The sequence below is a fragment of the Protobothrops mucrosquamatus genome, unplaced genomic scaffold, assembly GCF_001527695.2.
Source record: "Protobothrops mucrosquamatus isolate PMUCROS unplaced genomic scaffold, P.Mucros_1.0 scaffold1894, whole genome shotgun sequence".
NCBI lineage: Eukaryota > Metazoa > Chordata > Lepidosauria > Squamata > Viperidae > Protobothrops > Protobothrops mucrosquamatus.
In genome coordinates this window covers 34,416-54,678 of record NW_015388020.1, presented here as the reverse complement: position 1 = coordinate 54,678, position 20,263 = coordinate 34,416, and the positions used below count along the sequence as shown (strand labels likewise).

General features: G+C 36.6%; 1 protein-coding gene across 1 annotated transcript in view; it reads left to right on the top strand.

Annotated features, from left to right (window-relative positions):
- ZFAND3 (zinc finger AN1-type containing 3) overlaps window positions 1-20,263 on the top strand; it is a 63,542-nt gene that overhangs the window by 30,033 nt on the left and 13,246 nt on the right. Inside the window, exons 3-4 of the mRNA XM_015823507.1 lie at window positions 3,004-3,069; window positions 13,065-13,235. Of these exons, the coding sequence (XP_015678993.1) occupies window positions 3,004-3,069; window positions 13,065-13,235 (237 nt within the window). The remainder of the gene's footprint in view (window positions 1-3,003; window positions 3,070-13,064; window positions 13,236-20,263) is intronic.

Sequence of the window (20,263 nt, the reverse complement as noted above, 5' to 3'; positions counted from 1 at the left end):
TAATTAATCCATTGTGCCTCTAGTTGAAAATTAATTGTGTTATGCAAATGTCATGTTAATTAAGGCAGAAAATGAGAATACAATAAATCTTTTATAAAAAAGGTTTGTTATGTTGGCAACATTAGGTTGATAGGTTAGTGCTTTTCAGTCTATCGAAGTTTCAATTTTTCAGTGATGCCTTGATGATTTACTTCTTATTATAAAGTTAGGTTTTATAGCAGGCATTCAGAAATGCCATTCTCCCAGCAACATCCACCATCTGAATTCTATAAATATATCAGCATACAGATGATTGCTTTATACATTGTATTTTCAACTATATTCCCAGCCTGATCCTGAACCGTAATTTCACCACAGTGAGTCATGAAAATAGATTATATATTTGTGTTTATATCAAAATGGAATTTATAACTCCCAGCTTATTTGTTCAGTATAAGGTTGCCTGTAATTCTGAATTATTTCCATCTTCTCAAGTTTTTTTTTAACGTGGGTAATTGCTATTAGAGTCTTAATCATGTAATATGTGTTAATTAAGCCTTATACACGGTGGAACTTAAGACTACAGTTGAGTCTGGAATTTCCATCGCTAAACAATGCGGTCATAAAGCAAGGCATCACATGACTGCATTGCTTAATGACTGCAATTTTGACACTCCCAGCTGCTGCTTATCCAAGAATTGTGGGCCGTTAAGGAGAGGGAATCCCAGGGGGCTGCAATAATGGGAGTTGGGAAGGCCCTAGGAAACCTGGTGCAGACTGCACATGAGTTGAGGGGTGCTACAGTGCTGTGCAAAACCACAGCCCACCCAGCATCACTTATGACTGCAGGAGACTGCAACTTCCCTCACCTGCCATTCAGAAATGCCACTTCAAACCCTACATTGCAGCCAGCCATACTAATACCTCTGCCCAAAGCTCCAGTTGCCTCCACAGCCCTGAGTTCTGTAGGCTGTGCTACACTCAGCTGATCTTTGCTGTTTTTCTCCTGCTACCCACAAGGTAGCATGGGATACTGCAGCAGTTGTAACTTTGGGCACAATTTTTAAGTCTATATTTTCATCATAATTTTGAACAGTTGCTAAACAAACGGTCATAATTTGAGGGCTACCTATAATTCTTCCTCTGTTTGGTTATTTTGTGTGTGTGTGTGTGTGTGTGTGTGTCTCACCTCGTGGCGGCGGCACTAACAGCCCCGCCCAGCCGACCCACTTCTTCTGCAGCTGTTTGCACGCATCACCCCCAGTCGCCATTTTGCCATCAGGGGCCTTCCGGAAAGGCCTCTGTAGCTGAGAACCTTCAGGAAATGCCTCTGATGGCGAAATGGAGGCCGGGGGCGACGCCCGTGCACACAGTGGTGAACAGTCACAGAAGAAGTGGGCCGGTGAGGCAGGTGTTGGGGCATGGAAGGTCTGGCTGCAATGGTAAGCGGGAGTGGGGCGCGTGGGGTAGCTCCACCGCCCCAGCCCCACCCTAGCTTGATTTTTAGGCATGTGCCTTGCCCCAAAACTAGGTCTTATTTTTGGGGTAGAGCTTATATTAGGCCCACCCCCAAAAATCAAGCTAAGCCTTCTTTCCAGGGTAGGTCTTTTGGGGGAAACATAGTATGTGCATGTATTTATATATGTGTGGGTGTGTGTATGTGTATGTATATGGAAACTAATCAAGGAGAGAAGCAACCTAGAACTAAGGAGAAACTTCCTGACAGTTAGAACAATTAATCAGTGGAACAGCCTGCCTCCAGAAGCGGTGAATGCTCCAACACTGGAAGTTTTTAAGAAGAGACTGGACAGCCATTTGTCCAAAATGGTGTAGGGTTTCCTGCCTGAGCAGGGGGTTGGACTCGATGACCTCCAAGGTCCCTTCCAACTTTATTAATATTATTAATATTATTAAGTATATATGCATGTAAATTTTTGGATTGCTAACAAAGAGTTAAAGGGAGACTGGTATAGCTATTTCTTCTTCCCATATTTGGGCCAACAGGGTGCATCAAAAAAACACTCAAGACATATATGTGTGTATATATATATATATAGATATATACACACACACACAACACATATATATACATATACACACATACACAAACATATCTGCCCATATAGCACACAACTCAAGAGCAGTGTAGAATGTCAAATAACAACAGTAAATTCCACAAAAACCATATCATTGAAAGGATTTTTTTTTAAATAAAAAATATATAAACTGCTCAGAAAAAGCACATCAAACAAGCTACACCACTGCCAGACATAATGCCTTAAGAAAGAATCATATCTATGATGCCTCCGAAAAGTCAGATCTCAGGGGAATGTTGTTCCAAAGGACAGAAGCAATGACAGAAATGGAATGTCTCCTGGGTTCCACTAGATGAGGTTGCTGAAGCAGTGGGGCTTGAAGCATATCAGCCTTATCAGATCTTAAAAGTATCTGCTTCAACATCAGCAAAGTGGTTGCTCCCTGTGCATGGCATCCATTGACCTCCCAAACAATATTAATAAAGCAAAATAGTGGTGCTGATGACATTCTTTTTTTTAGGTTAAATGGCTAAAATTTCTGTTTATAAGAAGCCTAGGAAGATTTGAAAATTATTTAATCTGTGTTTTAAAATATCAATGTTTCAATTTTTATTTGTTTATTGACATCCACAGCGTTACATGAAACTACGTGATGGATGTCTGCTATCTAAAAGGTTTCTTCACCCCTGGCAATCTAGACATTCGTTAACTATAATTTTATTTACCAAATGTAAATAAAAGGGAGAAGAGGTGTTCAAAACCATATTGGAGTCATGAAGTTGGGGGTTATTATATGTGGATCTTAGTAAAATAAAGATGAAATGGAATAGCTAGTAGAAAAACAGAAGTAGCCTTATCCTTTCCATTATCCATTCCCATAATATTTATTTTGTGTTTCATGTAACCAATATTATCCAAATCTTTTTCTGGATTACCACTATTGAAATGCTAATACTACTGGAATTAATTGATTGATTTCTATTTCTAGGTGGGCCATGCACAGATACAGCTCATGTTTCTTTAACCACAGCAACCAAAAGATCTTGTGATTCAGGTAAATTTTATTTTTAAAAGAATATATATTATGAAAGGATAATGACCATGTCATGAGGCTGTTCAGCTGGCCTAGAGAAAGATCTCATTCGTGAAACCCTTGTTTCTTCTATTGCAAGCCATCACATCTCATTTTATCTGTGTTTTATCATTTACTATTTAAAGTGAAAGGGGGGGAGGCAAAGTCAGCAAGAACTAATCCTGTAAATATTCCTATAGAAGCACCAATCAAATTCAACCAGCCCTCATTCTTCCATCTGGAGGGAAAAAAATAAAATACGGGATTTATCAAAGCACTAACACTATGAGTTGCTCTGCAACTTCCATAATCAAAAGGATACAAGTGCCGTTTGCTTATTTGTCTGATATCCATCTTCTCCAATGAGGTAAATTGCTTACTGGATAAAATGTTCCAGAAGTTACTTCGCATATTAGTCAATAGGAGATGCATCATTGACTTCTGAATTCACTAGACAAGCCATTCTTTGCAAGGTGAGGTAGGAAGCAATGATTTGTAGTGTCCTCCAGGATGGCAAAATAATATGGAATGAAGGATTAACTCCTTCATACCAAATGAACTGCTTTGGCAAGCCTGTAAATTGAAGGTAAAAGTAAAGCTTGAGTTGTATTAAACCTCTTGTCACTACATAGATGTATTCATGTTGTTTTCTTCACAATATGAAAGTGGTTTGCATTCTTTCGGGATGTTTTTTGATTTCCCATTCTTAAAACCTTACAATTTCCCATCCAAGTATTAATTAACCAAGACCATGCCAGCGTAGTTTTGTCAAGACCAAAGGGATACATGATTGCAGCTGCTGTGATAGAAATCTCTATTAAAATAAATGTTAAAAACCAGCAAGTAACCTTCAGTCAACAATCACATAGAATCACGTTCACGACATTTGTTTATGTATAATGTAGAGACATTTTTAAAAAATATAGAATATAAACTATGCTCAGCCTTCAACAAAATATGAAGTCGATTGGGGTTGGGAAGTGATTTTGGGTCAGCCATTCTCTCTCAGCCCAACCCACCTCACAGGGATATTGTGAGGAAAATAAGAGGATAGAAGTATTAGATATGTTCACCACTTGGAGTTATATATAAAAAGATAGTATAAAAATCTAATAATAGCTTAATAGTCTATGTTGATAAGGCAATGTACAGCAACTATTCTAAGGCACTCCATATAATTCATGACAGTATCCCGTGAGGGGGAAAAAAATCCCTAAATGTTTATTTTAAAAGAACTTTAAACCCCATTTCTTTGATAAACTCTGTATCATCCTATAAGTGGTGAAAATGAAAAATCCCTAAATGCAGATTTGTGAAACATCTGTATTAATGTCAAAATGTCTGTACTAATTTCAAAATAGTAAATTTAGTATATTCTTTTCAAATGCATAAGAATCTTTAGTATTCTAAGGCATTTCAAGGAAATATTGTGTTGACATTGAAACTCAATACAGATTCCCTGGGATTTTCTAGTTTTTAAGTAGTGCTGGAACTTAAACTGTTTATTTGGGGTCATAGGGGAAGGTGGTACAATCACTACACAAAAATAAAATCAATATGTCATATTTTTATTTCATTTGGGATTCATGAGATTGAATTGCTTTAAATCCATAAGGATTATGGCAATATATAAAGAAGGTATATAGAGCCAGTTTAGTCTGGAATTAAGGCACAGACTAGTAAAGAGGAGACCCTGAGTTCAAGCTCTGCCTTAACCATGAAAGCCAACGGGGTGACCCTGGGCCAGTCATACTCTCTCAGCCCATCTCACCCTCATAGGGCTGCTAGAAAAATAGGAAGAGGAAGGTCCATTGGATATGTTTGCTGCCTTGAGTTATTTGTAAAAATAATAAAGGCAGGATATAAATGAATAAATAAACAGCTCTTCCAAACTAAGTACAAATAATGGTAACTTACATCAACCATCATGATGTGGCAAAAAACAATGATTTTCCCTTGGTGTTAATATAGGTATCATAAGACCAGCTGCGGGAAGCAGGCATAGAAAGTGGTGGAGTGCATGTGGCAGTTTAAGCAGAAGCAAAGGATGGCAAGGTGGCAGAGCCTCATTTTCTGAAAGGAGCTTGCAAGGCTCAGCTGGGAAGGAGGCAGTGGGACAAAGCTAGTGTTTGTATAGAGCAGGAGAAGCGTGAGGTCCTCACCTACAGGATGGTCTTCACCTAACGACCACAACTAGGACTGCCTGAGCCACTGTCATTAAGCAGTGTGGTCATGTGGCATTTCACCTAATGACCACTTCACTTAGCAATGGAAATTCCAATTTCCAGTTAACCCATTTATGATTGTTAGCAAGGACTACCTATAGAAAACGCAGAAATTATAATTCCGTAATAATTATCCTTTATTAAGTATAGGTAGTCCTCGACTTGCGACCACAATTGAGCCGAGAATTTATGTTGCTAAGTGAGAAATTTGTTAAGTGAGTTTTGCCTCATTTTACATCTTTTTTTGCCACAGTTGTTAAGCCAGTGGTTCTCAACCTGCGGGTCGGGACCCCATTTGGGGTCGATCGACCATTTCACGGGGGTCACCAAGCAAGGCTGTCCGCCATTTTTTTTGTCCGCCATTTTTTCCCCCTTTTCCGGCGGATGCCTTACCTCCCTTGGGCTGGGCCAGCTGGTGGTCGGCCTGCTCCGTCTCTGCCGCTTGCCAGCTACGCCTCGGCCGGCGCAGGGGGCGGAACCACGCATGCACGGCGCTCCTGGGCAGGGAAAGTCCTCAACTTACAATCGGTTGGGTAGTCCTTGACGTACGACCGGTTTAGTCCTCGACTTACGACCGGTTTAGTCCTCGACTTACGACCGGTTTAGTCCTCGACTTACGACCAGTTGGGGTCGCGGCATTAAAAAGGTTGAGAACCACTGTGTTAAGCGAATCGCTACAGTTGTTAAATTAGTAACCTGGTTGTTAAGTGAATCTGGCTTCCCCATTGACTTTGCTTGTCAGAAGATTGCAAAAGATGATCACATGACCCCCCCCGGGACACTGCAACCGTCTTAAATACGAATCAGTTATCAAGCATGCAAATGTAAATCATGTGACCATGGGGATGCTGCAGTGGTCATAAGTGTGAAAAATGGTCATAAGTATTTTTTCCCAGTGCCGCTGTAATTTCGAATGGTCACTAAATGAACCATTGTAAGTTGAGAACTACCTGTAGTATTTATCTAGATTGTGGGCAGAAGCAGTAATAGAACCTTTAACACTTCTGAAGCTGATCTTTTGCTTTGAAGTTGTGGGAACTAAATATAAATATCAAATTCATCGATTAGTTTATTGAAATTAACCGTATGCTTAAACTTTTCCTGTTCCCATTTTATTATACAAAACCAATAAGAGCAAACAGTTCTGATCATATTATTATTTAGATAGTCTATTGCTCTGCAATAGTAAAATTCTTGCTTTTATTTAAAAACACAAGTTAACTTCAAAAAGAAAGAAAGAAAAACAACCAAGTCTTGTTTAGTTGATCTTTAAGGTGCTGTTTAAGTAACTTTTTAGTATTTGACTGATGGAGGGCACTATGTTACAAATCCAGCTATCCCTGTGTCTTCACTATTAGACATGGAGTAATAGTACAATAATGTAATGTACATCATCAGTCCTGTCAGTGACAGTATCCATTAATGACACATTTTTTTCTTCCTCTGCTCAGTTCTCAGTTATACTAATGGAATGGCACATGAAGCAAAGCTGTAAATAAAAGTTATTACCTAATAGGTAGGCACTGAAGTGGAACGTACAGGAGCTGAGGCATAGAAACCTTATTACTGCTCATCAGCAATTATAAACAGGATAAAGTGTTTGGGACTTACACTGACACAGCAAAGACTATTTGATGCTAGGACATGATAATGGATCAGGATAGCATGATGGATGTTGATGAAATGTTCCATCTTGCTGGCTGTTTCCAATATTAGTTGCGCTTCTCTTTATTATTTTCATATATTGGGGGGGGGGGCGACAGAACAACTAGATTTTACCCAAAAGATGGAAAGTTGGCTTATACATTGGATTAGATCACAGGAGTTGTATCCTCTTTATAGATAGAATATGTTATGTGCACAGATCTGGACTCACATGATGGGTTTTTTCTTAATTGCCTTTCTCTTCACCCTCTACGTTTCTCTAACATCTGCTTAAAAGGTTATTTCAGTTCACCCTAACAGATATTGAGGATGTGTGCAATCATCTCTCACGTGCCCTTTCTGCTAACTGTAGACGTTTTGCTGACAGGTGAAGTTAATTGGATAATACTCTGTATACAGGTATCACCCAGGACTCTAGCTAAGGATTATGGAAGGATTATACATATAGATATAGCAAGATTAGACAAGTCTTTTTAAAGAGAGGATTGTGTGTAATTTGAGCTTAGAAATAGAGCACATTTTAGGAAGTTAAGGGATTTAATGGCTGCCCAATTTCAAAAAGAGTATTTACAGTATTACAGCTTACAGTATTTTTAAAAAGTACATAATTTAGAAGAAACGTGACCACCCACACAAAACTACATAGATAACAGAATGAACAATACTTGTATTTTTGAATGTTCACAATGATTAATATGGAATCAAATTGTTCTGTAAATAAAATAAAAATAAAAAGGGAGGAAAGCTACAGAAGCCAGAGTTGGGCAGTAGTAAACTAGGACTAGACAAACTGTCACAATATAATGAACAAATGTTTATGTTTTCCAAGGTGTTAAGAGGTGAAAAAATGTGAGAAAAAAAGAAAAAAGAATTAGACAGAAGTATCAAAATAAGCTAGATGTACAGCCCTATGATTTACAATTAATCTCACTCCCAAGGTAAAGATTGCAGTGTAACTGAATGTCTGCTAGGAGGTTTGGATACAGAGGAAAACTGAAAATAGTATTACCTTTGTGCTAGCAAACATGAATTATTTTGGGATGTTGTAGTGAAATAGTATGAATGCTTCAGGGAAATAGATTGATAGGTATAAATGGGATCCCCCCCTTTTCCTCTGCTTTTGCTTTTTAGGATTGTCCCTTAAACATAATTTATTTATTTCTAGAAAAAGAAAATGCTTCTGGAAGCTTGCAATTTCCTTTTTAGCAAACCATCCATTACCCTAAATGAAAAAACGTGTAACGGTTAGGTCATTGGACATGATTGTTGGTAATAGGGTAAATTCTGAGGATATAGTGCCACATGTGGGCATTGTATGTGAAACTCTAGCAGTTAAGTGAATTTTATGGGAAATTATGTGGGCTGTAAATCCAAGCTATGTGTTTTTATATCAATTGCCATAATTTTTATGTCCATTACATTTAGATTTTGATCTATATGTTAATTTTGATAATTAATGTTATATGATGCATGTTGTACTGTAAGCCTCAAAGTCAGAAGACTGAAGTGGCATGATAGCACTTATGATGATAGATAGACAGATAGATGGCACTGGCATATAATTAAATTTTAGCCAGGATTAGGCTAATATTAGCATCTCCAAGTATGAAAATGAAATTCAGTCACATTGCCGGTTTAATCATAATATCTCAGTAAGTATGCTGCAACAAATACTGGAGCTTTAAAGGTCACATCCTTTGCTTTCCAGTTGTACTAGATTTAAATGTCTTTACTCCATTTTTTCTTTAGATTTTTTTTTATTTTGCATAGTCTTGTTCTGTACATCCAATTTCTTAGTATATCATTTATTCAGCTGTTATTAAGCTCTTTTACTGAGGTATTTTAAGTCAATAGTATTATGTTACATATTCATAATCAGTAACATCACTTTATGAGTATTTATTTTATTTTATTTATTAATTTTTTTGGGCCACCCATCTTACCACAGGGTAACTCTGGGTGGTTTACATTATTAAAAGCTAAAACAATATAAATAAAATACTACAAAAATATAACTATGCAAAGTTACAAAATACTTGGTTAGGAACTAGCTAAAAAATCTATGCAAACTTTTCCTTGTAAAACTACCATACTTTACTGGTGTAGCCTTTCTCATTGCAGAAGTAGTTCAAAATATTATTAACTATAATCTCCTAGCTTATTTAAAATGCAGATTTCTAATTCTTCATAGGAAAAGAACCAGATATATTCATAATAAAGATGAATTGTAAGAGATAATAGGAAATAGTGGAACCTGGAAATACCAGAGATACTAATATAATTTCTCATGCAAAAATTTCAGTTGCTACATAGCCATAGCAGATAATTAGATCATAACTTCTATAAAATTGTCATGGTATGTTTGTAATTATTGACATTTATAAAACAGTTATTTTAAAAAAAAACAATTATCCTAAGAGAATGTTAAAAGGGGGGGGTATCAGAGCCCTCTCCATCTTTCTGTCCACCAGCTGGATAGTTCTCCAAAAACAAAATGGAATGAATCAAAAATGAGGTAAATCCTTCCTGGAGTTGTGGAGAAAATTGTTCAGAAAACATTTCTCAAATATATCTCTATGGGAAACTCTTTTGGGCTGCTGGTTGGCATACTTCTGGCTATTCCTTTCTAGGCCCTTTAACTCCCATGTCTCGTTACATGTCCCAGAGTAAAACATATGTGCTCAACTTGTGCTACTTAGTGCACACACCGATGCAAGCACAGCACGAGGTTAGATATACCTACAGATGCAACAAGTTACTTCATTCAACAGAAGAAAATACAGACTTAGGATAGTTTCCCTAAAAGGTCAGTTCTGTGACCTTAATTAGCCAGCTCACAGCTGCTGCCTGTGGTGACAAGACTTTAATCCTTTTCATACCTAAAATGTGCGTTTCCTAGATAGTTTGGGGGCTTCTAGACAGCTTGTGCTAGCACATTCCTCTTCATGTGTATTCCCCATTGTGTGCCTGCTTACTCTCTTATATTTTATTGTATTATAACAGTAAATAATGTAATATATTGTAAATACTATTATGGGATTATATAACTCAGGTGTCCCCAACCCTGGACCGTGGACTGGTACCGGGCTGCGGCATACCAGCAACTGGGCTGCACAAACAAGCAAAGCCCCATCTGCGGGATGCAGGCAGCACACAAAACCACACCCCCTCCAGTCCACGGAAAACCCCCTCTCCACGTAACCAGTCCTTGGTGCCCAAAAGGTTGGGGACCTTTGTTATAACTAATACAAACTTAATTCTCTTCTTGTTCTTTATCGCTTCATTGGGATGAACATTCCAAGGGGGGGGGAAACAAAGCTGAAATAAAATTGTAAGCACATTCATGGTCATGTGATTTTTCATTTAGCAACTATATCGCTTAGCAATTGAGTTGCAGGTCCCAATTGTGATTGTAAAACAAAAGAGTACCTTCGTGCTTTTTTTTACTGTGTCCTATTATTCTAGGACTGCCAATACATCAAACTGTAGCTACTTTTTGCTTCTGAATTCTAGCTTCTTTAATTACCATTAATATTTTTCTTCTGCAGTCTATACTTTCTACAGAAAATTCACAATAGTTTTATTTTTGATGACTAAAATTCCTTTTTTTAGAAATAGCTACTACCCTTACTGATGTTTACACAGTCAGTTGGGATCAGAAATGTCAATCTCTCAGGCTATATGTCTTTTATAATAAAAATTATCCTGTGATATGCCTCAAATGCTGTCATGTCAGAGATTAAACTTAACAGCAAAATTTTCCTGGGAACGAACAAGTATAAGGATTTTTTCCTTCCCCAATAATGGGTTGATTTTTTGTTTTGTTTTGTTTTTGTCCTCTTTATTTACATATTCTTTTGTTTGTATTCTACTAGTTTTCCTGAGAAGAACAATTCTGAATATTTCCTCCTTTTCAAGCATCTATAAATAGAAGAGCCTGCATTCCTAATTTATATAAATCCTTGTTTCTATCTCCATACCTTACTAGGCATCTTTTTTTATTCATTTATTTTTAAATTTTATGCTTTGCTCTTTATCTTTAGATTGCATATGGGTATACTATACCAACAATCAAGCAAATAAATCAGTAAAGCTGTATAATCAAAGTTTACCAAGACATTCTAAAAGGCATAAAAGAAGACAAAAAATGCAAACTGGTATAGTGTCAGTCAGAAGGTTGAAGACAGTTGACCAGTCAGAAGAACATGTAAAGTTTTCTCAATTGATATTCCTAAATGAAAAAAATATATATTTTAAAAGTTTTCAAGATTCCATCACCAACATAACTTGTATGCATCTCTTCCCAAGGAGATTTTTCTTGCAATCTTGCACTTTTGCATTTTCCCCAATCCAATGACATATCTCTCCCACAGAATTTGGGGTTATTTGGAGGAACTGGACCAAATCTATTGAGATTGAGGAAAATACATATCAACAGAGTGAGAAGGGAGGTTTTTTTAAAAAAATATATTGACTGCCCAACTCCAGTGGCCTTAAGAGAAAACAAAACGGTGGAATTTTTAATGCTTTTTATTATGCACAATGACATTTTTCATACCAAGCATTTGCAGCAGTATATATAACAGAGATTTGATTTGATCTCATTTGATTGGGTTGGATTGGATTTGAGTAGCCTCCCACCTCAACCCTGGCAACTTCCATCATAAAACTGATGTTCATGTGGTATCAGTTTTCCTCTTAGGTCTGCCTCCCAAAGATTATCTCCCTCTACCTCTCCTACTTCGTCCCCCTTTCTTTCTGTCTCCCTCCTCCATTTCTGGGCTTGACAAGAGTGAGAAGAAAATTTACTATGCTCATCATGGCTTGGCCTTGTCTTGCTCAGCTGACCACCTACTGCTTCTCCATTGGGAGAAGAATTTCTTTGAGGGTCTTCTACCCATTGCTTCCTGCAAAACCAGAGTTTCTCCATGAACAACTGTTCCCCTCCTTCCCCTCTGGGGTTTTGGATGAGTTTTCGAAAAACTCAAAAATTAGAATTATTTTATATCTGGTGCTCTCCAGATAGAAATGTACCAAGGCATTGGATAACAATAGAGGCATTTTTTCTTGAAGCAGTGATATCATAAAAATGTATGTATGTATGTGTATTTTTGTATTTTTATGTTTTGTCTAATTATAAAACCTCTCTGAAATTTTTTTTAAAAACCTGGAGCCAGAAGAAAAAAAAGGTTTCTTATCATCCTCAACTTCCCCCAAACTACAGGTCTTCCCTTGCATTTTAAAAAAAAGTGAAATAAAATGAAAGGGCCATATTATAGGAAATATATGACTAAATGTTGCAGTTCTGACTTGAAACAGCCATCAGTAAAATGAAATAACAACAGTAAAATGAAATGTATTTGTATTTATGTATAAATAGAAATTTGTGAACCATGAATGGAACCTAGTTACAATCTTTTAATTTTTTTGTTGTATGGCTCTTGAAGAAGTTGGATGGATGGATTTCTTTTAAAACAAAAAAGAGTGGTGAAATGGAATCTCTTGCGACATGAAAAAGCATGTAATTCCTAGGACTCATTAGAGTCTATTATTTTCTCTGATTAAACCCAGTTTTATGTAATAAACAATGTATACCATATACCTGCAAAAATTATTTACCCAAAAATTGCAAACAAGCTCCTGTAAATATTTAATGTTTAGGTTCTTAGTTGGAATTAGAAAAATAATGTTATTTATAGTTCACTCAGTATTTGTTGCTACAAAGATAGAGAAATAAAACTTTTTAATATTTGTTACCTAACATTAGATAAATGCAACATTGGTTTGCATGGGGACAGTGGAAATGAGATTGTATGTGAGAATCTATAAACAAAGGCTGTAGTTGTTAGATTAATGCATTTCTCTATGTGTCATAATCAAGTCAGTGGCTAATTGGTTTTGCATTTGGTTTCTGAACTTAGGAAACACAAAGTTTTCTGTTTTCTACTTTTATGTTTCAAAAAGTGCATGCAAACCCAAGTAGAATGGAGCATTTGTATTTTTCAAGTTGTACACAATTAATGACAGCTATGGCTGAAGTAGAACTCCCACTAATGCTGCATTACAAATGTTTCCCCAAACTAACAGAGTCACAGGTGGAGAGTGAGCCTTCTCCGGAGAAGCGGCCACGGTTACTTGAGGACGGTCACGATAGATCTGAAGAAATTAGCCGTTCAAAACAGAAGAGCAGGCGCAGGTGTTTCCAGTGCCAAACAAAATTGGAGCTGGTACAGCAAGAGCTGGGATCATGTCGCTGTGGTAAGGACTGACAGACAGATTTGAATTAATTTTTCTTTTAATGTCCCACCCGGTGAGGAATAATCTGAGCTACATTGTAGTGGTAAAGAAATAATAGCAAAATCTTGCAATAACTTTAGTAGATTAAATCTGACAAGGTCAATCTTATTACTGTAATAATATTTGGTATTTAAAGAGGGAGATTATAGATTTATTTTACGAATAGAGTAGCTATTTAGATTTAGCAAACTATTAAAGTGTCTTATTTTGAGTGACAGTTCTGAGTATCCTCTTCTGTCATAGATATAGCAATCATATCAAGCTGCCTTTTTTCAAAGGCTATTCTACATCATTGTTGTTCTGATAACATCTTCCAGGGGTTCCAGACTGACATTTTTCAGCCATTCTAGATATTAGATCTGGAATTTTGTGAATACAAAGCATGTATTATTTCCCTGAGCTAAAATCTCTTCCATAAGCCTTTTGTACAGTAGTTTTAAAAATCTTATGTCCAACCCAGAGGGTCATCATACATATAAAAGTTCCACTGCATCAATCTGAGCCTCCATCTAAAGATTTCTTATAATTACTTATCCATGAAGAGTATAAATCACAGAATCTCTGTGAAGTACTCCATGGCATCATGCCTCTTCATTGAAATGGGGATGATCAAGTACAGTGAATTATCATGAAAAGAAACTAGGGATAACTCATACCATCGGAATATTATATTAAACTTCCTTCATAGCAATTTGTATTGCATATTTTATTTTTTCAATATTTATTCATCTCGCATCTGTAACTTGTTATACTCTATCATAGAACTAAAACCAAACACCGTTATTTATTCATGAAACATAATATCTATTAGTAGAGCTACTCTGTATGATCAAGATTCAGAATGACCAGACTATGCTATAGCTGAGAAAGTGTCACATGTATCTACATACCTGAAAGGGATAAATAAGCTGTTGACTACATACTTGCTTGACATTTACTATTCACAGGACTCTGTTTAAAATGTTTTTCTTGGATCTCCTTGGTAAAATACAAACTAGAACAGTTAAAAACTGCTTAAATGTGACTATCTGAGATATTTATTGTTGTATTAGTGCATTTGTCAGAGTTTGATTAAGGACACTTGCTGACACTGAAGCATTCTAGACATAAAATTTGTCTTAATAAAAGAAAGGTGACTATAGTTGTGCTTGAAAATATTCCAAGTCTGATAGCTTAATTAACAGTGCCCTTAACTTTTGAATTAACCCAATTAAGTTAAAAAATAATGCTCATTTGCTTGATTGAATCCAATTGCCCAGCAAAGCTGCATTGGAGAGGGGAGGAGCCAGCAGAATTCTCTGGCTGCTTTTTTCTGGGGCTGTCTCCAGAGACTACAACCGGCACTAGGTTGGTTGAAAGATTTTTCTCAAATGGTATAATGTTATAGAAGATGGTGTGTGTGTGTAATGTAGGAGAAAGAGAACTTCAGGGGAGGGTCAGCTGGAAAGAAAAAAGGAGGCATCCCTTTTTCAGAGAAGCATTTGTGATCTCTACCTTTTTCCACGTATTCCTCCATAAAGGAGCCATTTGCTAGGTATTTTTTTAAAAAATGTAAAGCCCACTTCTCCAATTTAATTATTAAAGATCTTAGTATCCAAATATTTTCACATCTGATCTTTTTTGTTAGGGGGACGTCCTCAGCTGTGCAGTATCATGCTTCAATGGGGCTGTTGTAATAGCGGTTGGATATATTTCTGTTGTGTTTAATATTTATGTTTGATAATAAAGCTGGTATCTGTCTTGAATACATATGAGGAAATGTATCTACCTCCTACAACTTTATTGTATTTAATGTATTCATTCTTTAAAAAGATAAATTCCTTAAGGGGGTGATTGCCATTTCTGTCTAAGCTTGTTGTTGCATTTAGAGATAATACTAGAAAATGCTAGTTATGTCAGGTCTACTGAAAAATGACTAATTTTAATCCTATAAATATTTTAAAATCTGCATACTGCTACATAAGGATTTGGAGGCAAAAGTCCCATTCATAATAATTGGTATATAGAGAGTTAATAATTTTAAAGAAGATGTTTAATATTAAGATCAACAAATTAGCAAATATGTTTAATATATTAAAATATATTAATACAAATGTATGTCAGTGTTGAAAGTCCAGCCATATAGTTAAAATAAATCAAATACAGGCATTGCTGTTTTTTCTGTTTGAAATGCTACTCACCTGCTTTAGAATACATTTTCTTTATCTCTTGCAGTACACAAGTTCTTTTACAGTAGCTATGAGAGATAACATGAGTTTATCCATGTGAATAGTGCAAATCTCAGTATAAATGGAGACTGAATTTTGTTTCTAATTAATTTTGAACTACAGCTCTATCATACCCAGTAACTCTAGAAACATTTATACTATTCTAAAATGTACGTTTTATCACTGTTTTTCCTTTTTAAGGCTATTAGCATTTGTTTTCCCAATTTGTAAAAAAAAACATATTTTTGACTCTAGTAATGCTTGTCACATTCACCTAAAAAGGGTAATTTTATTTGTTTGTTTGTTTATTTTGTCCCTTTGAGTCAGTTTTTGTTTCCTGGCGAGTGCCTGAACAAATCAACAAATTTTCTTGGAAAGGTTTTCAGAAGAGGTTTGCCTTTACCTTCTTAAGCCAGCAGTTGGCTCAAGCTCACCCAGTTGGCTCTGTGCTTAAGACGGGGACTAGAACTCATGGTCTTCTGGTGTCTAACCTGATGTCTTAACTGAAAATCTTTAAACACCTCAGTTATTTCATAATAAAGTATCTTGGTTCTGTTTTTATAATGTTTGCATTTTTTACAGTAAAAACAATAGCATTTGTGCACATGTACTCCTTTTCCTTTAGGTTTTATTTCAGTTTTAGTACTACAGATTTCATTTAAGAAATCTCTCTCTCTCTCTCTCTCTCTCTCTCTCTCTCTCTCTCTCTCTCTCTCTCTCTCTGTGTGTGTGTGTGTGTGTGTGTGTGTGTGTGTGTGTGTGTGTGTGTGCCATCTATCATATGGCTTGGATGCTCAAAACACTGTAAGCCAAATGTTTATATTTAAAACAGTAATATTTTTATAGAAGTGCAGTTTTTGTGAATAATTTTAGTATTAACTCTTAGGCCAGCACATATTATCTCTGGTCCGTTAGCTGCATTGGTTGCCAGTTTACCTTGAACCAATTCAAGGTACTGATTCTAATCTTTAAAGTCCTTCATGGCATGGGACCACATTATTTGAGGGACTGCCTCTCCCCAATTTTATCAGCCAGACCCTTTATATCTGACAGAGGACATATTCCAGATACCATTTGCCGGGGGCCTACTTGTCTGCCCTGGTGCCTACCTTAACATTCTCCTCCCCCCTCTCCCCAATTAGGTCAGCTCCATCTATTTTGATGTTCTAAAAGACCCTCAGGACTTGGTTATGCTATCAGGCCTGGAGGTCCCAGGAAAAAAGGAGATTTTTTTAGATGGCTCCACTATTGAGGTGAATGTTCTCTCTCTCTCTTAATCTCCATTTTTAACTATGGTTTTTATATTTTTATATACCTGTTACGTTATTTTTATTGATAATTATACACTGCCCAGAGTCACTTCTCATGAGATAGGCAGCTGTATATTTTTTATTAATAAATAAATAACCACAGATTTTAGAGTCCACTGTGTACTTCACTCATCCATTCATCATATGTTGTGTCTCAGGTGTCAAAGGTAATCTGAATTTATGGAGCTTACCCATACTATTATATGAAAATGTGGATTTCTGCTACTATGCCCCAAACTCAGAGAATTGTGGACAAATTGGATGTTGGCACTGACTTTACAGATACTGTAACTGATAATGAGAACTGCTGTACTTTGTATTTACTTGCATTTTTTTATAATTTGTGCAAGATTTGTGCCAAACAACAACCATACGTGAGGTAAAATCTGGAGGATGTTATTGGTTTGTAACATAATTGCAATCCAAACAACTATGTAGCCTATACATGATTAAGAGATCATATTTATTCATCTTCAAATATTTGAAGATAAGCAATTTCATTTTTATGTTCTAAAGATTAAAATCTGAAACAACTCATCGAATTACAGAAATGAGTTTCAGTAAATGCTAGGAGCAATCAATATATTATTTTCTCTATAATTTTAGGACTGCTTTTTCCACATATCCAGTTTTACTCTATGGAAACTCTAATATTTACCTTTTTATAGTTTATAATTATATTGAATATATTTAAAAAATCCCATGATCCAAAAGGGTCTCTTGCAGACATGAAGCATTTGGGGTCATGTCTGACCTAGCCAAATGCCTTCTTCTGAATTCTTCTAACGCTGAAATTAATCCAAATTCCCCCTTTGTCACCAGGCAGTAATTTGTAGGACAGGGGGCAGGGCAGGAAAGAATCAAAGTTTAAATCATCCTCTTCTGCCACTAGTCAAGGATGCTTCAGAATTATTCATATACTGTTCTTTGCTGAGAATATCTGAAGCATGAAATTTTAGTTAAATTATTGCTGCTATTTTAAATTCAGCAGTGGTAATAATGGTGCAGGATTATTGTTTCTCCTTCAAAACAATTTTCATTGTTATGAAGTATTTAAGATATCTGAATATCAGCATTTTTATTCTATTACATTATGAGCATTTAAGAGGATTGTAGGACTTGGAAAGAGGGTACTCCAAATATTTTACTAAAGAGTCAGCACCAAGATCCTTAAAATACAAATTCAGAGTGTCTTTCTTCAAGAAAGAATTCCTTGTGTATACTGACATTTTTCTACTGTTCAGTATGGGTTATTAACTGCTGACAAAAAATTCACATCTCATAAATAATTCTTAAGAGCCATTGCTGTATAAATTGAATGTGTTATGAATTGCGATGGTTCTTTTTGTACTGTGCTGTGCCTAGAGCAGAAAGAACAGAGTATGTCATTTCCATTAATTTCTAATGAGGTGCCAATTAAAGGAAAGAAAGAACCTCAGAAGAAAAGTCATAGGGCCACCCTGAATCTTCTATCCTACAGCATTCAGAGAAGCAGGCCCCCAAACCTTTCCTAAAAATTCCATTAAATTACAAACTCATCTAGTGCTCACACAGACAAATTCAGTTTCCCTTTGATTTTCAAAAGACCAATTTGTAAGGCGAATTCTGCATTTTCTCACACAGCAAACTGGAAGAAGCAAGGGGAATTGCTAATTGCCTCTGCACATTTTAGGCTGAGGAAGAAAATATGGAAGCAACTTGTCATTTTATATGTCTTTAACTGGCTAAACTTTAAATCAAAAATCCCGGAGTATTTCCATTTTCCTGTATATGATTTTTCTAGATGCCAGCTATATCACACATATGTTGACAACAGTAACTTACACTATTTTATTGGGCAAGCCTCTATGCAATATAGAATTAGATTAGAATAGAATAGAACAGAACAGCATAGAATTGGAAGGGACCTTGGAGGTCTTCTAGTCCACCACCCTGCTCAAACAGGAGAACCTGTATGATCTCAGACAAGTGACTGTCCAGTCTCTTCTTAAAAACCTGCAGTGATGGAGTGCCCACAATTTCTGAAGGCAAGCTGTTCCACTGATTAATTGTCCTCACTGTTAGGAACTTTCTCCTTAATTCCAGGTTGCTTCTCTCTTTGATAAGTTTCCAACCATTGTTTCTTGTCCTGCCCTCTGGTGCTTTGGAGAATATTTTGACCCCTCTTCTTTGTGGCAGCCTCTAAAATACTGGAATACTGCTATCATGTCACCCCTATTTCTTCTTTTCTTTAGACTAGCCAAACCCAAGTCCTGCAGCCGTTCTTCATATGCTTTAGTCTCCAGGCCTTGGATCATCTTAGTTGCTCTTCTCTGAACTTTTCCCAAGGTCTCAACATCTTTTTTGTAGTATGGTGACCAAAATTGGTTGCAGTATTCCAGGTGTGATCTCATTAGGGTTTTATAAAGTGGTACTAATACTTCACGTGATCTTGATTCTATGCCTCTGTTTATACAACCCAGAATTGTATTAGCTTTTTTGGATGCTGCTGCACATTGCTGGCTCATAGTCAAGTGATCATCCACTAGAACTCCAAGGTCTCTCTCACAGTTACTGTTTTTGAGCCAGGTCTCACCTAGTCTATACTTATATCTTTGATGTTCCCTGCCTAAATGTAAAATTTTGCTTTTCTCTACAATAAAAGTCATAGGGCCCATTATTCAAGATCTTTTTGAATCCTGAGCTTGTCTTCTGGGATGTTGGCTATTCCTGCCAGTTTAGTGTCATCTGCAAATTTGATGAGTTCCCCTTCTATTCCCTCATCTAAGTCATTGATGAAGATATTAAAGAGTCCTGGACCTAAGACGGAGCCTTGTGGTACCCCACTGCTTACTTCTCTCCATGTGGATGTAGTACCATTGAGGACTACTTGTTGAGTAGAGTTGTCAGCCAGCTACATATCCAGTTTAATATCACATTGGATATAATGGTTGCCCAAAAGATAATTTAGTATATTAGTTCACTGGGTGGTGTGTAATGGTGTGTGTGTGTGCATATTCTTTGCAAAATCTGTTTGATGTTTTCTTACACTTTACTAGTAAGAAGACAGAAAGAGCCTTTTCCAGAAATAATATACTTGTTAAAAATTCATTGTGAGTTTTCTTAACTAATTAACAATGATTTATTCCTGAATAATAGCCTATGAATATTTGCTGAGAAAAATAAAAGATTCCATTTAAAATAAATGAGTGAGATGCAGACATGCTGCTGAAAATTATTTAGGTGTCTTTGAAGATTAGGTGTAATTTTAAAGGGGCTATTAGGTTATAATAGCCGGGTACGCCTGGTTCACCAGTTGCGGCCTTTTCTGGACCGGGATGCCTTGCGCACAGTTACCCATGCTCTTGTCACCTCCCGCCTGGACTACTGCAATGCTCTCTACATGGGGCTCCCCTTGAGGAGCACTCGGAGGCTCCAGTTAGTCCAGAATGCAGCCGCGCGAGCGGTGATGGGAGTGACTCGTCGCTCCCAT